This window comes from Diabrotica undecimpunctata, chromosome 7 (assembly GCF_040954645.1).
Source record: "Diabrotica undecimpunctata isolate CICGRU chromosome 7, icDiaUnde3, whole genome shotgun sequence".
NCBI lineage: Eukaryota > Metazoa > Arthropoda > Insecta > Coleoptera > Chrysomelidae > Diabrotica > Diabrotica undecimpunctata.
The window spans coordinates 77,505,392-77,529,469 of record NC_092809.1 but is presented as its reverse complement, the minus strand read 5'-3'; the positions used below and the strand labels follow the sequence as shown (position 1 = coordinate 77,529,469).

The 24,078-nt window shown below is 33.3% G+C and overlaps 1 protein-coding gene across 3 annotated transcripts in view; it reads left to right on the top strand.

Moving 5' to 3' along the window:
- Window positions 1-24,078, top strand: part of LOC140445512 (uncharacterized) — a 353,366-nt gene that overhangs the window by 304,714 nt on the left and 24,574 nt on the right. For all 3 annotated transcript variants that reach the window (XM_072537579.1, XM_072537580.1, XM_072537581.1), the window contains 5 exons: window positions 16,223-16,432; window positions 19,183-19,394; window positions 20,567-20,835; window positions 23,028-23,216; window positions 23,277-23,359. In XM_072537579.1, coding sequence (XP_072393680.1) covers window positions 16,223-16,432; window positions 19,183-19,394; window positions 20,567-20,835; window positions 23,028-23,216; window positions 23,277-23,359 — 963 coding nt within the window. The remainder of the gene's footprint in view (window positions 1-16,222; window positions 16,433-19,182; window positions 19,395-20,566; window positions 20,836-23,027; window positions 23,217-23,276; window positions 23,360-24,078) is intronic.

Sequence of the window (24,078 nt, the reverse complement as noted above, 5' to 3'; positions counted from 1 at the left end):
AACCAACAAAAATGCAGACGCCCTTTCTCGAATTAAAATCAATCATTTTAAAGAATCTGCGAATTTTCATAAGAAAATATTAGTATTAGCTTCGAATGATACGGAATCTGACGAAGAGCTAAATGAAATCAATGAAGAAGAAATCACTGAACATTTTAATAGATTTGTCGAACTGTATAAAACTAAATCACTCATTGATTACTCTAAAATTGAAATATCTAACGATCAATTACTGGACAAATCGCATAAGAATATCATCACCTTTCTTAGACAAAATAAAATGGAAGAGATGCATCATAAAGTATTAGACGACGTCTTTGACGAAAACGACATAGATTTTAACTTGTCAAAGATCAACATATTGGGCAGTAAAACTATCAAAAATCGGAAATATTTTATCATTCCCCTTCCTTTTGATCCCGAAACGGTAGTACAACACCTATTCTATATCGTTTATGTCGCACAAAATGAATTTAACCTATCGCAAATCTATTACGTCGAAAATCAACTAGAATTACTAATTCTAGAAATATTTTCATTTATCTTTGCCGATAAAGAAATAAAATTAAGAATTTGTCAAGATGTTATTAAAACTCCGGAACAGGATGAAATACCCCAAATATTAGATCATTATCACCATGGTAAAAGCAATCTCCATCGGGGTATAAATGAGACTATACGAAGAATAAAAGAAAAGTATAATTGGCAAGGTATCACAAAGAATGTAGAAAATTTTATAAAAAACTGCGAAATCTGTCAAAAAGTAAAGATCTGTAGAAAAAACTTAAGTAACCCGTTAGTCATCACCGAAACACCTAAAACACCATTCGAAAGAATTAACATAGATCTTTTCGAATACCCTACCAGAAATTATGCCCTAACTATCAGAGACGAGCTCACTAAGTTCACACAGGTATATCCCCTTGAAGACAAAACAGCTAAATCAGTCGTCAATAATCTTATTGTCTTTTTCCAACACTATGGTACACCATTACGCATACACTGTGACTATGGACGTGAATTCGACAATGCTTTGATGAAAGATCTTTGTGAATTGTACGAAATAAAACTAACCTTCTCGAGTGTGGGCCATCCACAATCTAACGGTTCTATTGAAAGATTTCACGCAACCCTAAGCGAAATGATAAGAGCTAATCAAGCTGAAAATCCCGACGAACATCCGTTCAATGTTTTACCTTATGCAGTTATTTGCTACAATAACACAAAAAACAAAACTCACGGATTTACACCGTATGAACTCATTTTTGGACATACTTCTTTTAGACCACCCGAAATACTTTACAACGAGAAAATCCATATATCAAAGTACGTTAGAGACTTAAGTAATCGTATGCAATATTTCTATAAAGTGGCACGAGCCAAGACAGAAAGACAAAAAGAAAAGGCTAAAAAGATTCGATCAACATGTGTCACCAAACCCTCCAGAATATAAGATAGGCGATAAGGTTTACGTCAAGGAATCGCAAATTAAAGACAAAGCCCAAAATAAGTTTAATGGCCCTTTCGAAATCCAAGAAATCCACATAAATTCTGCTACTTTATTAAATACCCAAACCAATAGAACAATGAAAGTGAATTTTGATAGACTAAAACCCTATCATGAGTAATTTTCTTTCAGATTCCTTGGACTGATTCCAGTCATCCACTCCCAGTATACGTTAACCCCAATCAACAACACCATTGGAATCTTTTTTCATGAAGAAACCAATCTCAAAATTTCAAACGACAAATGGACCCTCCTTGTATATAATGACCTGCAACCAATCAGAGACGTTATCGACAAAAACGACAAAATCTTAGAAAATCTATTAGATACTATTGAAGAAGATGTACCTCGAATGCTGGCATTCAAGTCCGAAGTCCAAACTCACATAAGTCTTCTTAAACAAATCTCTAGTTCTGTTAATCTCAAATATACAGAGATAATGGCTGATACGAATCAATACACATTCCGAGAGAAACGTGGGCTTATTAACGGAATAGGTTCGATATGGAAATCAATTACCGGAAACTTAGATTCGTCAGATGGAGAATATTTCAATGAATGTATAAATAAAATAACCCGCGATGAGTACCAAATCGAAAACCTATTAAAAAATCAAATATCGGTTACCACTTCTGTTATTAAGAACTTTAACAACACAATCCGAAAATTACAAATAGATGAGGAAACATTCAACGATAATATTAAAGAAATTCGAGAGTCAATAATGGATATCTCTGACCAATTAAAATTCTATCAATCTCAAATCGATATACTTAACTTTTGTGAATTACTAATGGAAAGCTATTCATTTATCGAAGATTCTTTAAATGATATAGTAAATGCCATAACCTTTGCTCGATTAAAAATATTACATAGTTCAATCATCACCCCCTTTGACTTAATTGAATCGCTTAGGCATATATCACAATCATTACAAAAAAATAATCTTCCATTATCGATCTACACTTCAAATCTAGCTCAATATCTAGATATTATCGAATTACAAGCCTATCAACTAGACACAAGAATTGTATTCGTTTTAAATATTCCTTTAACTGATGCAGAACAATATACTTTATATCGTTTCTATCCAATACCAATACTGGATAATCGAACAGGTCTTCATTCAATATTAATAACAACGCATAAATATATTGCGCGAAACGATGATTCATTATTATACCTTACAATAAATAGTCTTGAGTCATGCAAAACTTTGCAAGCTCGAACCAAGATCTATTACAACACACTTCCATATCCGATCGACAGCGATGCCATATGCGAAGCCCAACTTCTCAAACGACAAGAACGTCTTCCCAGAACATGCCAGACTTCCGTAGTATTCGCCAAAGATTACAACGTCCAGAAGATCAACATGAACCTGTGGCTCATAACAGTTTCTGACCCACTGCCTATTACCATCAAATGTGAATCCAGAGACGTCAAATCAGAAATCATCCACACCAATCATGTACTTAAACTACAACCCACGTGCGTTGCCTTTATTGGAAGTACAAGAGTACACTCTCAAAAATTAATCGACGTTCATGACAATGTTATTTACAGAAGTCACCCAGTCCAAATACCATTCAACTGCTGCAAACACTTCCCAGATAAGATACATCTTCCCGACTTAAAACCACTAAAGCTTAGCAAAATCAATACTGAAGACCTCGAGATAGCCCATCACAAACTCAATCAGTATTCTGAAGAACTCGACAAACTAATCAATGAACCATTCGTCAACAAACACCTGAGCTGGTTCACGATCTTAACAATACTCGTCATTGTGACTCTTGTTATTATTTATGTCATATGTAAATGCCGATCCAAGAGAAGATACAAGATAGGAATTGGCAATACCAACGACAATGACCATCCACCCTCTCCACCAAGACACCCGGTGACAGCCTTCGCCAGGAATTGGAGGAAGATCCTTCCAAGACGAAGACCCAGTATTCACCTAAGCGAATCCATAGACGAAGAAGAGCAGATCCAACTGAATACCATTAAACAAACAGCCTAAAAGTTGCTGCCACGCATCAACTTTCATCTAAAAGAGGGAGCTGTTATATGCATTGTACCAACTAATGTTGCTGACCACGACGATTCCCAGGGTATCAGGTTTCTACTTCCAAGTACCAGAACCGATAAGGATCCGTACACATGCAGACTCAGCGGGACCCAAGGTTTTTGCATGTTCCCACTGAGTCAGCAGTTTCTAATATTATAAAAGCACTTGTCGCTCTTTATATTCATTCATTTTTCTTTAGTTTTAAGTACAGTATAATCAAATTTGTAACACGTAACTTTGTTTATTGTATTTTGAAATAAATTTAATTTTTAAAAAGTCAAAAAGGTGTTTCGTGATATAAAATATATATATATATATATATATATATATATATATATATATATATATATATATATTGTCATACTTTTTCTTTTCCAACCAAAGAAAAATAAATAAAAAAATCCATCGAAATAAAATTTCAAGATATCAATATAGACAAATTGTATATAGTAATTTAAGATAAGATTTAGTGTAGATAAGAATAGAAATTTGTTTGGCAAACGACCCTTTTCCGTTTCAAACAAAATTATCAAAAAACCTTTGTTTAGAATTAGAAGACATTTTACCTGTAAGTTAATCTTTTTATTGTTTGTATAGTCGAGTATTAAATGACCATATTTTAATCTTTTGAAATATGTATAAATGATGTATTGAAAAAAACCAATTTTAAAGTAAGCTATTTAGTTTTCTCTGAAACCGAAATTAGGCTTTTCCAAAATCATGGTAAACACAATTTAAGCTTTTTGATTGGACGGTCGTTTTTAAATGGGAATTTGGTGAGTCGATCATGAGAGAGGAGAAGTTAGTCATATTTTGGTCATCGAAAGGAAACAGTCGTGTGTCTCAAGATAGGGTGTGGTTCGTGAGTTTGGATACCGGCGTAACGAAAAGAAGTGAATAGTTTGAAGAAGGAAATAACAAGTAGATTAAAAGAGGTCCTTGTATCTACCGTGGGCATTTTATAAAGTATATGTGAAAGTATTCTTACGGCATCAAGTTGACAAAAGGAGGTCCTGGTGTCATAAATAAGTAGCGGAGTTTGGAGAAGTGAATCAGGTGTTTTTTGTGTAGTCTGAAGGAGGTTTGCAGAGACGTAAAGAAGGAGCCGAGGTGCCAAAGAGGGGAGATCACATATTTGAGGAGACTGGACTTTTCTGGGTATGTTCCAACATACAACTCAAGAAGAAAATAAACTGTAAGTGTTTGTACAATTGAATTTTATATCTGTGAAGGATCGTTTCGACATCATGGTCATTAGCATTAAAATTTAAGAACTGAGGTTTTGTTAGGCTAATCAAAAGTTTAAAGTTTTGTGGTTTTTTTTTAAGTAAAGAAAATTTTAAGTAAAATTGGTTTTTCACGTAATATAAATTTATGTAGCTTTATGACCTTATTATCATAATAATTTGATTTATTTTCTTGTATGCTGATTGTTAAGATAACGACAGAATTAAATAATTGTTTTATTCGTTCATATAAAATAAAGAAACGTAAATCTTTGTAATATAATATATTTGTATTCTTATCCTTTTCTTCTCTACCCCGATAAAAGACAACTAGAAAATCTTTTGAATCCATCGAACACAGGTAATATAAGGATTATTTTACTTTTGATAACAAATAAGTTATAATTTTTTTTTATTGGCTCAATAAACTAAGTTTGAACTCAAAATAAACAATCATAACAAATGGCCCCCAACGTGTAAGGCGTAGAAAGTATTTCTAGTTAAAATTTAAACGGATAGAGAAAGAAAGCAGATTGATTGAAAATTTATTTGCCGATGGTTAAAGTTTATAATATTTGCTTTTATGACATTACATTTCAAATTTCTCTAGGTACAAATTTTTACATGATATAATTTATGATATTTGATTGATTTTTACAACTGACAAAAGTTTTAAAATTTTATTGCATTTATTTGAATTTATTGCATTTGGGATAAGAGGAAAAGTTTTCGTCTTTGCAACATTACTCGAATTTCATATTTGGCGGGGATAAATAATCTAACGAACATGTCGACCACAAGGAGTCAAAGCAAAACGCAAGAAAGGAAAGAGGATAAGATAGAAGAGGAAACAATTATTGATGAAGGATCGGATAATGAAGGAAATGCGACAATAATGGAGGAAAGAAAAGAAACAGGTATGCTGGAAAAATTATTAGCAATGATGCAAATACAGACACAAACAATGAATGAAACATCAAAGAAAATGGATAGAAATCAACAAGAAACATCACAAACAATGGAAGAAAACCAACGGGAAACAAGGCTAGCAATAGAACTAAATAACAGAAATATAGAGCAGCGTTTGGAACAATGAACAAAAATTAGAAGAAAATGATAGAAAAATGGAAAAGCGTTTGGACAAATATGAAAATGAGGTAAAAGTCTGTTTAGAAAAAGTCAGAGAAGAAACAGAGAGGAAACTAGAGATGCAGAGAGAAGAAATAGAAACTAAAATGAAAGATATTAAGACTGTACAGAAAAAAGAATTAGCACAGTTAGAAACAAAATTTGAAATGGCTTTACAAGAAGACAAGAAAGAAATAGAAAAACAAATTGAGGATATCAGAAAACAACGAGAGATGGGAGACAGGAGAGAAGTACTCATCCAAAGTCCGGGTGACATAAAAATACAGTTTGGCGGGGACGTAAAAAAATTACACCCAGTAATTTTCATTAGCAATTTAAAAAAGAAAGTACGACATATCGGTAATTTCGAAACAGCAAAGGAAACGATAAGGAACCATCTTAAAGATGAGGCAAGTTTATGGTTTGATAGCAAAGAAGAAGAATTGCAAAATTGGCAAACATTTGAACAAAAATTTCTGAATTATTTCTGGGGGAAAATACAACAGATAGAGATAAACAAGGAATTACAAAATGGGAGATACCAGGATAGTATGGGTATATCAGAAAAAACATATGCCTTACAACTATACAACAATGCAAGACACTTACATTACAACTATTCGTCCGAACAGCTAGTGGAACTAATAGCCAGACATTTTGAAGATACCTTAGAAGATCACATAACTCTACAAAACTACAAAGATATTGACAGTTTATGTCAATTCTTACAAATACGAGAAGCGAAATTAAGAGAAAGAAAAATGAGGAGAACGCAAGAAAATTATAGACAACGAGAAAATCAAGACTATAGAGATAGAGGACAAAACTTTAGGAGAGAGTACACGAGAAGAGAATTTGTCCCGAGGAGGGAAAACGAAAGTAGAGACAACGGAAGAGTAAAGTATGAACAAAGAAATCGGCAATGGAACGAGAACAGATATCGAGAGAACCAGAATAGAAACAATACTCGCACATATCAGGAAAACCGAAATAATAATAGAACGAATGAACCGGAAAATCGCGGAAACCGATACGGGTCCGAGAGACCAAGAGAAAATAGAAGAGCGGTCAACAACACACACATAGAGGAATGTGAGGATGAGAGACAAAGCGACAGAAGTAGAAGCGAACAAGAACAGCAAGCGTCTTTTCACGAAGGCGCTCACTAAAGACAAAGAAACAAACAGGAATTTTTTGTCACCCGAAGGAATTTATTAAATTGGCAGAAAATAAGGACAAAACAAGTGGAGCAAATCTGAAATTTGTAGATGGTTTTATCAACGAGACACCGATTAAAATTATGATTGATACTGGATCGGAAATTACACTGATCAACAGAAAACTAATAGAGGAAGTTAATTTAACGAATTTGATTTACAAAATTCCCAAGGTAAATTTAGTGGGCGCAAATAAACGGACTTTGGCAACGATAAATGAAGGAATACGAATAAAAGTACGATTGGATAAGAAATTTTATGCACTACAATTTGTTGTGATGCCAAACATGTTGCATGATATGATCGTAGGAGTGGATGAGTTGGCAGAAAAACATGTGGTGATAGATTTCAAAAATAACACGATGAAAATCACAGAGGAAAAAGAAGAAGAACAGGACAGTAAGAAAATGGAAAAGGAAAATGAGAAACAAAAAAATGATTTAGACAAAGAACAAACGGTGGAAATGAATTTGGCAATGAAACAAGGACAGAGAAGAAAGAGAAGATTGGCAAAAGAAAGTGAAAAGTGGGTTTCCTCAAAAGAAGAGATGAGCCCAGAAGAAGAAAAAGAAGAAAGATTAACAAAAGAAGACGAAAAAGGTACAATTGAAACAGTGGTATTTGAAGAAGTATGCGAAATGGAGGAGGCAGAATACAAAATAAATATGTGTAAAGAAATTGAGGAAAAAGAAAGAAAATTGATATGTGGAGAAGAAAAGGAAAAGGAATTGCGTGTAATATTGAGAAAGTATGAAGATTTAATAAATGAAGAAAACAGAGTAGCCAAAGAGTATGAACATTCATTTGAGGTTAAAGACTTAGGAAATTTTCGATCGAAAACTTATCCGATCCCATATAAATACCGACAGGAGGTGAAAAGAGAAATTAACAAAATGTTAGAAGATCAAATCATAGAGAGATGTGACTCGCCGTACATCAACCCAATCGTGATTATAAAAAAAAGCAGTGGAGAATTGAGGCTCTGTTTGGATGCCCGGAATATAAATCAACACACGGTATCTCAATATGAATCACCCCTCAACATCGAAGCTATTTTTGGGAGAATTACGGGAACACACATGTTTTCTAAAATTGATTTGAAACATAGTTTTTGGTTAATACCGTTAGCAGAAAGATGTAGAAATTACACCGCTTTCTCAATCGATGGTATTGTATACCGATTTAAAGTAGTACCGTTTGGATTACAAAGTGCGTGTGCAGCATTGGTAAGAGCTCTCCATACAATATTAAATAAATATGAAGATTTCATAGTGCACTACATGGACGACTTACTCATTTATTCACCAGATACATCAAGTCATTTGGAACACATAAAGATTATTTTGGGAGAATTGGACAAGGCCGGATTAAAACTGAATATTGAAAAATGTCAATTTTTTCAAAAAGAAGTGATATATTTGGGATTTAAATTGGACACACAAACAGTTAGTTTAGCCGAGGACCGGGTAAAACTCATAGATGAATACCCAAGACCAACGAATTTAAAAACATTGAGAGGTTTTCTTGGGACGATTAACTATTTTAAAAAACTAATTCCTGATTTAAGCCAGAAGGAAATTCCTCTGATCAAATTATTGAAGAAGGGTGTTAAATGGAATTGGAAAGAAGAACAAGAGAAAGCTTTTCAAATTTTAAAAGAGGAATTCTCGAAAGGAACGAAAATATATCACCCCATGTACAATTTGCCTTTCATACTACGAACTGATGCATCCATACAAAAATTTGCGGGAGTTTTGTCGCAAATACAAAACAATCAAGAAGTGCCGATTTGTTTTATTTCCCGGGTGACAAAAACACACGAAAGAAAATACAGTGTGACTGAACTAGAGTTTGCTAGCGTACTTTTCTGTGTAAATAAGTTAAGATTTTATCTGTTGGGAGCAAAATTCACAATCGAAACTGATCATGCAGCTTTGGTACATATAATGAAAAATCGTCTGGTTAACAATCGTATACATAGAGGCATTTTGTTACTACAGGAGTATGACTTTGAGTTTCGATATATAAAAGGAAAAGACAACATTATAGCCAACGCTCTCACAAGGGATGAAGACTCGGGGAAAAAGGAAGCAATTGCTTTTCATGTAGGATTGAACATTTTGACACAAGAGGAAGGGGTATTTTCGTTAAACGAAATTAGAACAAATCAAGAAGACCTGGAAGAAAGAGAAAAAAGAAGAGCGGAGAGGGAAAACGGTATATTTTTCAAACGAATTGATGGAAAGGAACTATACGTGATAACACAGACATTGGCAGAAAGGATCATACAGAAATTACACGAAGACAATGGACATATCGGTAGCAGAAAAGTCTGGCTGGTTTTTCGAGAAAATTATATTTGCCGACAAGATTACCGCATCGCAAAAGAAATTACACAAAAGTGCCAGATCTGTCAAAAATATAAAATTATAAATTTCAAAAATGAAAACATTACCAAAAATATTATATCCCGGAACAAATTAGATATTGTAGCAATAGATATGTTAAGCGATCTAATTATGACGACGAAGAGGAATAAACATGTTTTAGTCATGGTAGATGTGTTTTCCAAATATGTAAAATTATACAGTTGCCGTACCACGAAAGGGGAAGAAATAATGAGAAAAATCGACAATTTTATAGCCACCGTAGGAACACCAAGAAGGATTCTTCTAGACAATGCAACATATTTTAGAAATGATCGTTTCAAGGGACAACTTCGAGAACGGGGAATAGAGACAAATTTTGTTAGCATCAGACATCCACAGAGTAATCCTTCGGAACGTTTTATACAGGAAGTGACGAAGTTTCTACGGATTACAACAGAGGGTCAACATCGACGATGGGATAGGAAAGTCGCCGAAGTAGAAACGTATCTAAATACCATCCCGAGCACTGTAACGAAAGAGACCCCAGAATATATAATGAAGGGTATAATGCCACTAAGACCATGGGAAGATAGAGAACAAAAGGAATACACACAGATAATGGAAAATGTGCAGAGGAGATTGCGGAGAGCAAACGAAAAATATATCCAGAGGCAAGATCAAAATAGAAAAAGAAGACCAGTTACTTTCAAAAAAGGTGAGAAGGTTATGGTGAGAGCATTGCGCGTGTCCAACATACCTAGCAACGTGTGCGGAAAGTTAATGCCTGTTTTTGAGGGTCCGTACATAGTAAACAATGAGAATGGGATAAATAGTTATGAGTTGAAGCACATAGAATCAGACAAGATTAGGGAAATTTATAATATCAACGATGTTTACAAATATTATGAATAAAATGCTGGTATTGTTTTTGCATAGAGAAAAATCCCTGCATAATTCAGTAATTTTTATCATATGCAAAGGCGGGGATTTGTCATACTTTTTCTTTTCCAACCAAAGAAAAATAAATAAAAAAATCCATCGAAATAAAATTTCAAGATATCAATATAGACAAATTGTATATAGTAATTTAAGATAAGATTTAGTGTAGATAAGAATAGAAATTTGTTTGGCAAACGACCCTTTTCCGTTTCAAACAAAATTATCAAAAAACCTTTGTTTAGAATTAGAAGACATTTTACCTGTAAGTTAATCTTTTTATTGTTTGTATAGTCGAGTATTAAATGACCATATTTTAATCTTTTGAAATATGTATAAATGATGTATTGAAAAAAACCAATTTTAAAGTAAGCTATTTAGTTTTCTCTGAAACCGAAATTAGGCTTTTCCAAAATCATGGTAAACACAATTTAAGCTTTTTGATTGGACGGTCGTTTTTAAATGGGAATTTGGTGAGTCGATCATGAGAGAGGAGAAGTTAGTCATATTTTGGTCATCGAAAGGAAACAGTCGTGTATCTCAAGATAGGGTGTGGTTCGTGAGTTTGGATACCGGCGTAACGAAAAGAAGTGAATAGTTTGAAGAAGGAAATAACAAGTAGATTAAAAGAGGTCCTTGTATCTACCGTGGGCATTTTATAAAGTATATGTGAAAGTATTCTTACGGCATCAAGTTGACAAAAGGAGGTCCTGGTGTCATAAATAAGTAGCGGAGTTTGGAGAAGTGAATCAGGTGTTTTTTGTGTAGTCTGAAGGAGGTTTGCAGAGACGTAAAGAAGGAGCCGAGGTGCCAAAGAGGGGAGATCACATATTTGAGGAGACTGGACTTTTCTGGGTATGTTCCAACATACAACTCAAGAAGAAAATAAACTGTAAGTGTTTGTACAATTGAATTTTATATCTGTGAAGGATCGTTTCGACATCATGGTCATTAGCATTAAAATTTAAGAACCGAGGTTTTGTTAGGCTAATCAAAAGTTTAAAGTTTTGTGGTTTTTTTTTTAAGTAAAGAAAATTTTAAGTAAAATTGGTTTTTCACGTAATATAAATTTATGTAGCTTTATAACCTTATTATCATAATAATTTGATTTATTTTCTTGTATGCTGATTGTTAAGATAACGACAGAATTAAATAATTGTTTTATTCGTTCATATAAAATAAAGAAACGTAAATCTTTGTAATATAATATATTTGTATTCTTATCCTTTTCTTCTCTCTCCCGATAAAAGACAACTAGAAAATCTTTTGAATCCATCGAACACAGGTAATATAAGGATTATTTTACTTTTGATAACAAATAAGTTACAATTTTTTTTTATTGGCTCAATAAACTAAGTTTGAACTCAAAATAAACAATCATAACAATATATATATATATATATATATATATATATATATATATATATATATATATACATATATATATATATATATATATATATATATATATATATATATATATATATATATATATATATATTGTTATATTGATATTCTTATAAAACTAATTAAATTCTATAAACAATGTAAAATTTAAACAAACTATCTTCAAAATTGAAATTGTTATGACACTAACTAAATTATATTAACAAAATTTTGTACCTTTCTTTCACTGAATGCCTAAATGAACTGTTTTCCACTATATAGATTCTAATCACCACTGAATGTCTTCGTACTTCGGTTATCCTTGTTTTTGTGAAATTACTTTTTCCAATTATCAGCTTCTACCAATTTAAGATATATTTTTCTTCACCAGCATTTATAAACCACCAAGCAAACCAGCAAAACAGCATTTATATTTATTCTTCTTTTCAATATACCAATATTCAATTATTATAAGTTGATTTATACTATTACTTTTTTAATCTTCAATAATTATTTGTGTATAATTATAAATGTGCATTAAAATATATGCATAATTTTTAATCTTCATTTAACTCACTATATTAAACAATTGGACTATTTGTAACTGAATGGACTGGACCTACTTTCTTACTAAAACTTTTCTGACTGCACTATCTTGAAAATTCTGAACAATTGACTTCACTAACTTAATGAGTCTATCTTCTACCAACTTTCATAATAAACTGGCCATCTTGAATCCAAATCACGGGTATTTATATCTTTTTGGATGCTCTAGAATTATCTGGTAAGAGATCATGTTCCATTTGTTCTATTACTTCTATATGGATGTTCTCGAAAAAAATATATGTTCGTTCTACAGACATAACCATTATTTCGAGAATGTTCGACCGTAAACAATGGCCAAATTCTGCATTCTGGAGAATTCATTAATGTTCTATTGATAATTTTGTTTACATTTAGGCTTTTCAGATCAGAATAAACATTTAAATCATTAAATATATATAAATTAAACATTTTAAACTAACATTATTATTATAACCCCACTTCACATTCGTATTATGATTAATTTCTGTCTGTCAATTTACTGTATAGTTGGTTGCCTATGCACATGGCTCACTTAAATATATTTACAACATTAAACTACAACTTTTTACAATTATTATATGCTAATTTCTTAAAAATGCCCTCACATAAATAATTTTTATTAAATTCTCTAGTATATAACTTCTTAAAATAACCAAATACTTTTTTACATCTAATATTATCTAGTATATAATTTATAAATTATTTTCTTTAAACACCAATCATCACAATATATATATATATATATATATATATATATATATGTATATATATATATATATATATATATATATATATATATATATATATATATATATATATATGATCTAACAGCAAAAACCTGTTGATAATTACATTTGTTTTATTACATTTGATATTATGATGATAATTCAGTATATTATTAGCTGTTTATATTGTCAATTTCCAATAGCCTACCACTTATTATTCCTATTATAAATTTTTTTTTGTTTCTTTTCATGCTTTTTATAAATTTCGACATAATGTCATTTCAATTGAAATCATTAAAATTTGGCCTTCCCTCGATTGTACAGCCAAGTCCAAAAAAATTACACGGTTTTCGGAAAATTCGTTTAATGAAAATATTTACCTAGTGCCACAATGAGTCGAATAGATTTGTACGTCGAGAAAATAGTTGCGCACATATTTAGGATGTGGTGACATTGTTGCATTGTCCAATGCAGATGTTCTCAAAGTGGGTGACGCGGCATTTGCCAAGGGTGACGTGGAACATTTAAGAAAAGTCGAATAACCGGCCACTGCGCCACTGTCCAATCAAAACATGTTGACTATTTGTACTTGTGTATTCTCGATGGCGACCGAGAAACAAACAGCCGAATTCGACCGACGCGACTGCTACCTGCATTCACTCCACAGTTTAATTCTTCCAGCCGATAAGTGAGTTTTGTAAAAATTTTTAGGAGTTTTAGATATAACTGCAGAAGAAAAGTGACGACGTAAGTAATTATATTCATTGGAATTAATTTGTATAATATTAATTATGTACTTTTGTTCCTATTTTGCCATAAAATATGTTTCCACTATTACGGTTAGAAAATACCTTTCATTGTTGGCAATGTTTTGTTCTCTTTTATTTGGGACATTTTTTTCATTCCAGAATAATGGAAAATTGGCTGAAATCTGGATGTACAAATGGAAATGTAGTGAAGTCACTGAAGCATATGAATCAACTGATTCAGTGACAACTAGCAGAATAGGAGAAAATACAAATGTCCACGAGATCCATTCGAGTCCAGCTTATCCAAGTTGTTCTCCCTTAATTCGTGGAAAGGAGGTTCCTTACCAAAAAGAAACTCGGCCAAGAATAAGAAGGTATGATCCTAGCTATCTAACGTTATATGGCTTTATTCAAGTTAGCAACGAACAGGCACCAAAAGTCCAATGCGTTAATTGTCACAAAATTGTTGCTAATGGGTGCTTGGTTCCATCTAAATTAAAAAGACATTTGGAAAGTAATCATCCTGGTTTAGCCGATAAGGCCGAAGAAACTTTCAAAAGTGGTGCTTCATCTCTTCAGGCAGGGTCATGCATGATGGAAAGAGTCTGCAAAGATGAAAAGGAAAACCCCATACCATTGCCGAGGAATGCATGTTAGATCCAGTTATGACCAAGAAGATTGATAATATGCAGATGTCAATAACCAAGATATGGGTATGGATCACTTCAATATTTTGTTCCACACAGAGGTCCGGTGGCTTTTGAGGGGAACAATTTTAGGGAGACTAGTTGAACTAAAAGATCCACTGATTATCACATTTACATAGGACTCTTTCATCCAATAATCAAAAGATTTCAACTGGCTGCTAAAATTGGGATACTTTTCAGACATCTTCGAAATAATAAATAAAACCACCACTTCGGTTCAAGGCAAAGGAGGAGCACAATTAGATAAAATCAAAGCCTTGCGTAAAAAAGTTACATTTTTCAAAGCCTGTGTTAAAAAGAGGAACCTCACAAATTTCTCTCGATTACAGGAATTTGTTATAACAAATGAAATCAATCCTCAAACGAACTTCTTTGAAATTGTTATTGCTCATTTGCAAGGTTTAGAAGAAAGTGTTGTAAACTATTTTCCTCACATTACTCAGATGACTTATATAGCTGTATGATGGACCCGTTTTCGTGCGACCCAAAAAATAAACCTGTCGGAATGACAAATGAAGTTTTTCAAAATCTACTTGAGATCAGCGAAGATAGCAGTTTAAAACTCAAATACCGTGAAGGAAGCCAAGAAGAGTTCTGGATGCAGGTATATTCAGAAAATAATGTTGTTGGCAATGTTGACGTGAAGAAACTTGTGTATTTCACATCGACTTATCTCTGTGAGTCTTCTTCTTACTTAAAACTAAGTACAGAAGCAAACTTCATGCATCAAGGGATTTGAGGGTTAAACTTGCAAAGATTCCCATAATTATAATGGATATAAAGAAAAACATTATCGAAACAGTTTTATTTATCACATTAAGTAAGGATATTTGAATATCAAACGCACTGTATTTTATTGATCTGAAATAAAGTTTATATTGAAATCAAATCAGCCTCAGAATTGTATTTTTTTCATTTCTTGTCGTTTTCCAAATCGCTTCAAGGGTTGGTGTGCCTCGAAATATTTTTGGCCCTACAAGGGTACCGCGACTAAAAAAATTTGAGAACCACTGCAATAGTGTATTAATGATCAGGTATTCAATCAATCATGTGAACGATATACAAATATTCGAATATTTGTATAATTATTATTGTATAATATAATAAAAAATTATTTCTAATTGTAATATTTTAATATCATGTATATAATGTATATCTAATATACAATATATTAAAATGTGGGAGCAAATCTGGTAGTAATTGTCTATGGTGAATCTCGTAGTTAAGAAAGCTCAATTCAAGGTACTTGGGAATACACCAAAAAATATCAAAAACCAGAAGACAACACCAACTCACTGCTGCAAGAACAGCGAGAAGCTAAGTAGCTCCTCAAGCAAAAACTAATGAAACATTATTGGATGTTAATCTCTTCACACTACATTAACGATTCTTTTATTGCGACATTAAGTTTTTAGAGTTCTCTTAATGCAATATTAATTACCTGATTAAATTATTATAACGATTAAATTTATTTATAAATATGTTTTTATCTGATTGTTACTAAAGATTATAAAAAAGTATAAAAGAAATATCAAATTACGCCCATCTGATACTTACTTTTGACCATTCTTCCTTTTTTTTTAATTAAATATTGAGTTTCTTTTATTTTTCAGTATGTCTTCACAATGCCACGATGGAGCCAGTCGTTTCATATATATTCTCACAAGAGGACGTCGTAGTTGGCTATCTCCCGAAGACTTTATTCCTTTGGTACAAGACGTCGTCGAAACACATCCAGGCCTAACTTTCTTAAAGGAAGCAACCGAATTTCACTCAAGATACGTACATACGGTTATCGCCAGGATCTATTACTGTGTCAATAGGTAAGTATTGTAAGTTCTTTACTAAAGAATTTAAGGAGTAACTACTCCTGTAAATTATTTATCGTATTAAATTATCTGCTTCTTAAAGTGCCTATCTTCTATTCATTGGACCACATTACTCTATCTACTACCGCTCTGAATGAACCTGTGCATGTCAGTCCCGTCCATGTTTAAAAGTTTCGCATTCACGATGTTCCTCTGCGTGCTGTCGACCTCAGCGCTGCAAAATAACTGCAGCAGGTGGTACTTGATGCGTTGTTAAAGGGTTCTATTAGATATATGATATATCCATGGGAGTCTAAGGATGCGTCGATAGCACCACATGCCAAATACATTTATGCGTTTACACGAAGCGTCTGTGAGAGTCCACGCTTCTGTTCCGTAAATCTGTATTTAAGTATGAATATTAAGGGGCAGATTACACAGCACTTCACGCATCGTACTGAATATGCTTCTTGGTTTTTCGAATCGACATCTTGATTCTCTTGAGTGTTCGTAGCCTTTATTTAAGGAACATCCTGCGTAAATTGTGTTTCCAATGTCATTTTTACAGATAGTTAGTGTTTGTGTTTTTTTTTTCATAACATATTAACAGCACCTGGTCGCTATATATAGTGGTCGTTTATAATCCTCTGAAGTTCCTCTACACTATACGCTATAAGAACATGTCATCCGCGTACCTGAGGTTATTCACTTCCTCTCTATTTATTAAAATTCCGTCTTCTACATTGTATAGTGCTTCTTTAAATATGTGTTCTACGTACACGTTAAATAGGCGGGGCAATAGTACACAACCCTGACTTACTCTTCACTTTATGTTGAACTCTTTTGATATTTCACTCTTAACTCATACAATAACCTTTTGTTGTATATATAGCTTGGATATTTGATCTACTTTTCTGTCGTCTTTCCCCGACTATTGTAAGATTGAGATGCTTTACGCTATCAAAGGCTTTTTAAAATCGATGAAGTTCGCGAAGACGTCCGTATTGACATCACACGTTCCATAAATAAGGACTTGTATGGAGAATAGAGCCTCTCAGGTGCCGAGCACCCTTCTATAATCAAATTGTCTGTCGCTTAGCTTTTCGTCTTGCTTTTTATATACTCATTAAAGTTAGATTATGTAAAGTTAGGGCGTGGCTCATCGTTAAGCTTTTAGGACGTGGCTCATCAGACTGATTATTATAATCGGAGCATTGATTTGCCTTCGTCTTTTTGGGAATCAGAATGAATGTTGACAGCAACCAATTATTTGGTATATGTACGCTTATGTGGAGTTTATTGAACAGGGCGGTCAGTATTTTTATTTTATCTGCGTAAAGTAGTTTCAGAACTTCTCCCTGTATCTGGTCTTGATTGGGAGCTTTGTTTGTTCTTCAGTATTTCGATAGCTGACTCCACTTCTGTCTGTGCAGTGACGGGTCCCTCCATGCCGCGCGCTGTCATCGTAGTATTGGTATTTTCGTCTCCAAATAGTTTCTCCATGTATTGTTTCCATATAGATTTTTTGTCAGTTTCAGTAATGATGTTGTGGTCTGAATCCAAAAGTGTCCCAGGACTTCGTCTTTGGTATCTTGTCATTTCTTTTATCTTCCAATGGAGGTCAAAAGTGTCAGGTTTTGCCTTAAGTATCCCTATTTCACCGCATTTTTTTGTAACTACGATAAGTTTTACAGGCTTGATGGCTTTATCCAAGATTAAATTAAAGATCTTAGCACTTACTGATTCCCCCTGTATTATTCCATTACCTGTGTCTATAGGTACCGTTATTTTGTCTTCCGTAATCTATTATGACTTTCATTTTGTTCTCTTGGTAGGTGTTTTCAATAGTTTTTATGATATCCAAGGGAATTTCCCTATTATACAAAAGATGAATTACATCTTTGCGTCTTACTCTGTCGAATACATTTACCAGTTCATTTGGTATCCCATCTTTACCTGCAACTTTTCTTTACTTTAGTTTTTCAAATGTTTTTTGAAGTTCCTACTTATTAACTTCTTCGTTTGTGGTGCGTTCTGGTGTTGCTGGTTCAACATAATTTGTTGTCCTTCTGTATACATCTTCTTTAAATACTTACTATTTTCTATGTGTTTCGGGTCTATGAGTTCCTTCATTTCCATTTTTTTTCTTGAAGTTCACGTATGTATGTTTTTTTTCTGAGTGTTCTGAGTGTTTAAGGAATTTGCATTTCAAGTACCGATTCGAAGTACGTTGTTTGTTTGTCTTGAACTATTTGTCATTTTTTTCGCATTGACCGTCATGTGGGTTGTCATATGTACTTATAGTTGATCAGTAGGATATTAACCTGGCTGTAGACTCCTTCCTCCTTTAAAAGGGCTTGAGATCTTGGCGAAATATGATATATTTCGTAGAAGTTAAATTTGCAGTTGAAATAGAGAGATATATAGATAAAATACGATTGAGAAAGCAATCGAGAAACAGTAGAAGGTAAGCCACTTGAGCGCAATTTGACCTCCGCGGCTTGAACCGAATATGCATCTGCTTCGCGCATATAATTATTTTATTACGAACTACTGATGTCGCTATTTTCTTATCAATTCCTATTTATGTGTAACAGGCAAATTTTTCAACATCATATTGTGGAATGTCGTTTTAAAATATTATAATAATAACCATTTTAATATTAACTTATATACTTTACCTATAGGCCATATCAAATTTGCAGCTAAAAATAGAATTAATTCTAAAAATTAGGTTGCATAATTTAATTTTTATTGTATTTTAGGTCTTGGTCGGGTAAAATAACAACTTCAGAATTGAGACGCTCCAGTTTGCTCAACATTATCCAGTTGTTAGAGGATGAAGAAGACATTAATCAGATCACTCAATATTTTAGCTACGAGCACTTCTATGTGATTTATTGTAAGTTTTGGGAACTCGACAGAGATCATGATCTATTTATCGATAAGCACGATCTCACTAGACATAACGATCACGGTAAGTTTAAGGTAAAGTCCTAACATGTATTATAGCTATTGTAGAGTTGGTAGATTTACAAACCAAATACTTATCTGTTTTTTTTTGCTGCTGCACAAAAGAGTATTATAAAACCACAATATCTGGACACAATGTATAGTGGGAGCTCCGTATTGGATTACAATTTAATGAAAAATATATAAATAAAAAAGCCAACTTCACCAAATGTGTTTAAAGAACAATCAGGAAACCCACTTAGACTCATAGTACCAGCGATCAAGATGATATTGATGATAAGTTGTTCTAACTGAGATGACACTTAAAGAAGTAATTCATCAAATAAATGGTCCAGGGCAGTAATTTTGATTATCGGATTGTGAGTAAGAGAGTAAAAGCTCAAAAAATCACGGGTTCGAATCTAGCCGAGAATGAAATGTTTTCTCTTCCGTCTTCGTCGGATCGGTAGTCGCCCGAGGTGCCGAGGCCTGCGTCGCTCGGATATGATAGTATAGTACTACCATCTTTCTAAGAGACTCATTAATAGTCAGCTCAGCGGGGTGCTATTGTTCGAGGAGTAAAATTCTATAAACAAGGGATCTACCTTTTTGTGAAATGTTGTTTATGTAATTTCGGACAATAGCGTCCTGCTGAGCTGATTATTAATGAATACTATACACATTGTAAAGCTTCTTTAAGGGCCGACGTACATCACATTATTATTCCGATAAGAACCTATTTATGATTATATAACAGAAAAAATACAGAATGTAAACCCTCTTTTAATATGAGACCACTTCAGATTAAGAAACGATATGTACGGACATGTCAGAAGAGCGGATTCAGGATGCCGGATAAACACAATTACAAAATTGATAGGAAGAAGACCTCAAACATTGTTTAGACACGAAGTAAACGAGGCAATGCAAAGAAGAAACTTGCAAGATTGAAGTTGACAAGGTAAAAAGAGCTGGAGACAACGATTGAGAGACGAACTATGGTGGTAACTGAAATCCTTAGTAATAATATGGAAAACAAAACATTAAAATTACCTCAAGACTTTCCTAAGTCTTTGAGTGTTTCCACTCAAAACTAACATAATATATAACAACATTAATAAATGTGAGTGCAAAAATTATTTTAGAGATTCCTAAATAGTTTCCACAATTTTATTTACCACTTTTTCCTCATTTCAGCCTTATCCACTCGCATAATCGACCGTATTTTCTCGGGTTGCGTCACAAGAGGCCATAAAAAACACCAGGATGAGCGTATGTCGTACACGGATTTCGTTTGGTTCCTTTTAAGCGAAGAGGACAAACTTCATCCGACAGCCATCGAGTATTGGTTCCGCTGTATGGATTTGGATGGTGACGGTTATCTTTCGATGTACGAATTGGAATATTTTTACGACGAGCAAATGCATAGGATGGAATCGATCGGAATCGAAACGTTGCCTTTTCAAGTAAGTCCATAGAGTTAATTTTTAAATTAGTTATATTATTGCTTCGATAAGTATTGAACACAATTTAATGTCTTCTCTGGTCTGGAGCTATCGTCTTGCGTTACTCAATCAAGTTCTGTTCACTTTTCTTTCTGTTTGTCACTCACAGCCATACTATATTACACGCAATGAGTCTCTATTCTAGATTGTAGATAAACTTGTGTATACCTTCATCTATATTTGTGGCGTTCGGGTATAGTCCTTTCTTCAACAGATACGTAAAAAAATTTTACTCGGTGCGCTGATAATGCCCGCTCGCTGAAGCTTGTTCTGTCTTTGCTGATATTCAACGCGGTTTAGCTGTATATGTTTTAATACTTAATTTTCGAAAGTATGGCTATATAATCCAGTTATATTGTTCTGAAGCTATTTTCTTGTGGCATTTTAAATTAATTACTATTTAAATGGGAATAAGCCACAATTAAAGGTTAAAATACGTTTATTGACGTTTCAATTTCCACTTCGGAAATCGTTCTCAAAATACAAACCGATTTTTGTATTTTGAGAACGATTTCCGAAGTGGAAATTGAAACGTCAATAAACGTATTTTTACCTTTAATTGTGGCTTATTCCCATTTAAATAGTAATCCAGTTATAGTTTTCGAGTGACTTCTTTATCTGCCATACCCAATTTTGAGCTTATGCAGCCCCTTTGGTTATATCTGTATTTTGTATCGATAAGATACACATATCCGGGACCTACAATTTAACGTCGACTCCCAAACGACTAACGACATCCATTTTTAGACAGTCTAAGAAGAATAATTGGTTTATTATAAAAGTGGTCCCATTTTTACATTTTGTGGATTATACAATATAATTTTGTACAAGTTTTGCCTTGTATAATATAGGAACATTTACGTAAGGTACTTTCTATTGAATACTGTTGCCCACTAGGATCAACAGGGGTCCAGAGTCTGAATCCATTCTACTGTCGGAGGCGTCTAATTACTTAATAGAGTCTTAGCGTTACAGAAAGTCACAAGCTTCCCTTAAGAGTATCTCCTGCAATTCAAGAGTTACCACCTCTGGTAGGCCATTATTGGCCACTAATAGAAGACATGAAGGGAGAATTCCTCATCATCTTTAGACTACACCTTGGGTTATCTACTACTTTAAGTAGATGTATGCGCCATTTGTATCTATAGTTAGCATACTTACCACCAAAAAGTGGTCTACGCCTACGGTTATGAATAGTACAGATAATTCGTTTAACCTGATTTGTTCTAAACAAATTGCAATTATTTAGGTTTATAAACTTCGTAGGAAAAACCAATATTAGCATACTGACCATCAAAAAGTGGTCTACGCTTACGGTTATGCTACCTGGAGCATAACTTGTTTCGTATCTCTATCACCAGCACAAGAATCCTGGAAACTTAGCGAAATAAGCTACATTAGACTACCTCGGTGTCGGTCAGTCCTAAAAGGCACTCCAATCACAGATTCGGATCGCAGAGGCCCTTACAATGGTCTTACAAGGACATCGGCCCGCTCGTTCCCCTCTATACCTGAGTGTCCCGGTATGAGCAATACAGTAAGAGATGGGAACATACAGCTTGGTGATACTCGTTCCATTGATTCCTACCGTAGGACTTTGAGACGTTCGAAAAGCAGGAATGCAAATTGGTTAACTACATGAACGTGAAATCGTTTGGAATATCAAATGAATGGATATTGTTAACAATGATAAAGATTGAAGGTATTTGACATTTCAATCAGTCGTGTAACTAAATAAGAAATGATACAAAAAGTGCCTACTAATTTTTTATATTATGTATTACATAATAATTGTTTTTTATTTTTTTAGTTTAGTTATTTATTCTGATATGCTTCATTCAAAACAGGAAAACTTGCTGCTTAAAAACTGTTTAATCATAAAAGTTCTCTCCCATATGTTCTCTTTTGACTGGTATTTTTCACTCGATAATAATTTATTGCAAGGTATTGTATTGTAATTTTTCATTTAAGGGATTAATTTTGCTGATTTTATTTTATTTCTGGCATTTAAATGTTTTTTACCTGGTAAAATCTTCGTGCCTGACTTTGTTCTTGTCGTATTCATCAAATTAAAAATTGATCTAATCGTCCATGGTTTGCACCATTCATGGTTTTAATATGGTAGTATCCTTTAAAAATATATTTTATTGTAGGACTGCCTTTGTCAGATGCTGGACATGGTGAAACCCAAGATACCTGGTAAAATAGCCTTAAGTGATTTAAAGAAATGTAGAATGACATCAATATTTTATGATACGTTCTTCAATTTAGAGAAATATTTGGATCATGAACAAAGGGATCCGTTCGCATCACAGAGAGATCACGACATCGATGGTCAAGAGGTAAGTAATGGCACAAGCGATGTTTAATTGAATATATTTAAATTATTTTGATTATTGTAGATGTCCGACTGGGATAGATATGCAGCTGAAGAATATGAACTATTGGTTGCCGAAGAAGGAGGAAACGACCAACCAGATAGTTTGTAAGTAATTGTATTTATTTAGCATAAAATATATGTATAGATAAATAAAATGCTTAGACAATAATTATTACAGAGTAGTCAGGAAAAATAACCTTTTTGTGGTTAATATACATCAAAGGTATGGTACTTTGCAATTTCAAGACAGAGTAAGATATTTAGTTTTTTTTGTTTTATTCTTCGCTGTCTTCCTATTCATAAATGCAACATTTTCTTTGTAGCAATTTGCACAAATTTGCCATTTTTCTATGTCATTCAAAGAATGTTTTTTAGTTGAAACCTCTTGTGGGACAGTTCCTTCTTGTTTTGTCAAAGCTAAAAAGTCATAACATGTAGATAGGTTGGTATAGAAATCTGACTTTTTACTTTTTATGATGTTTTCCCTGAATTTTGTTATTGTCATTTCGTTACTTCTCGATGTAATACGGAAGCATTAACAAGGGAAACATCAATAATAAGTTCCGCAGCCAACTTTCTATACCATTTCATCCTTTTTCGAAGAGAGGAACTGTATGACTTTTTTTGATCTGAAAAATAAAAAAAGTTGTATAAGTACTTTTAATACCAAAACTAATATTACATGGTTGAAACAATTCGAGTAATACATACCTGAAATTCACTATAACTTTTATGTTTGTTGTATTCTATTACTGTTTTGGGTTTTTGGACTGGTCGTATTGGAAAAAGTAAAATGGGTAATATTGTGCTTCACCCCTTTCAAA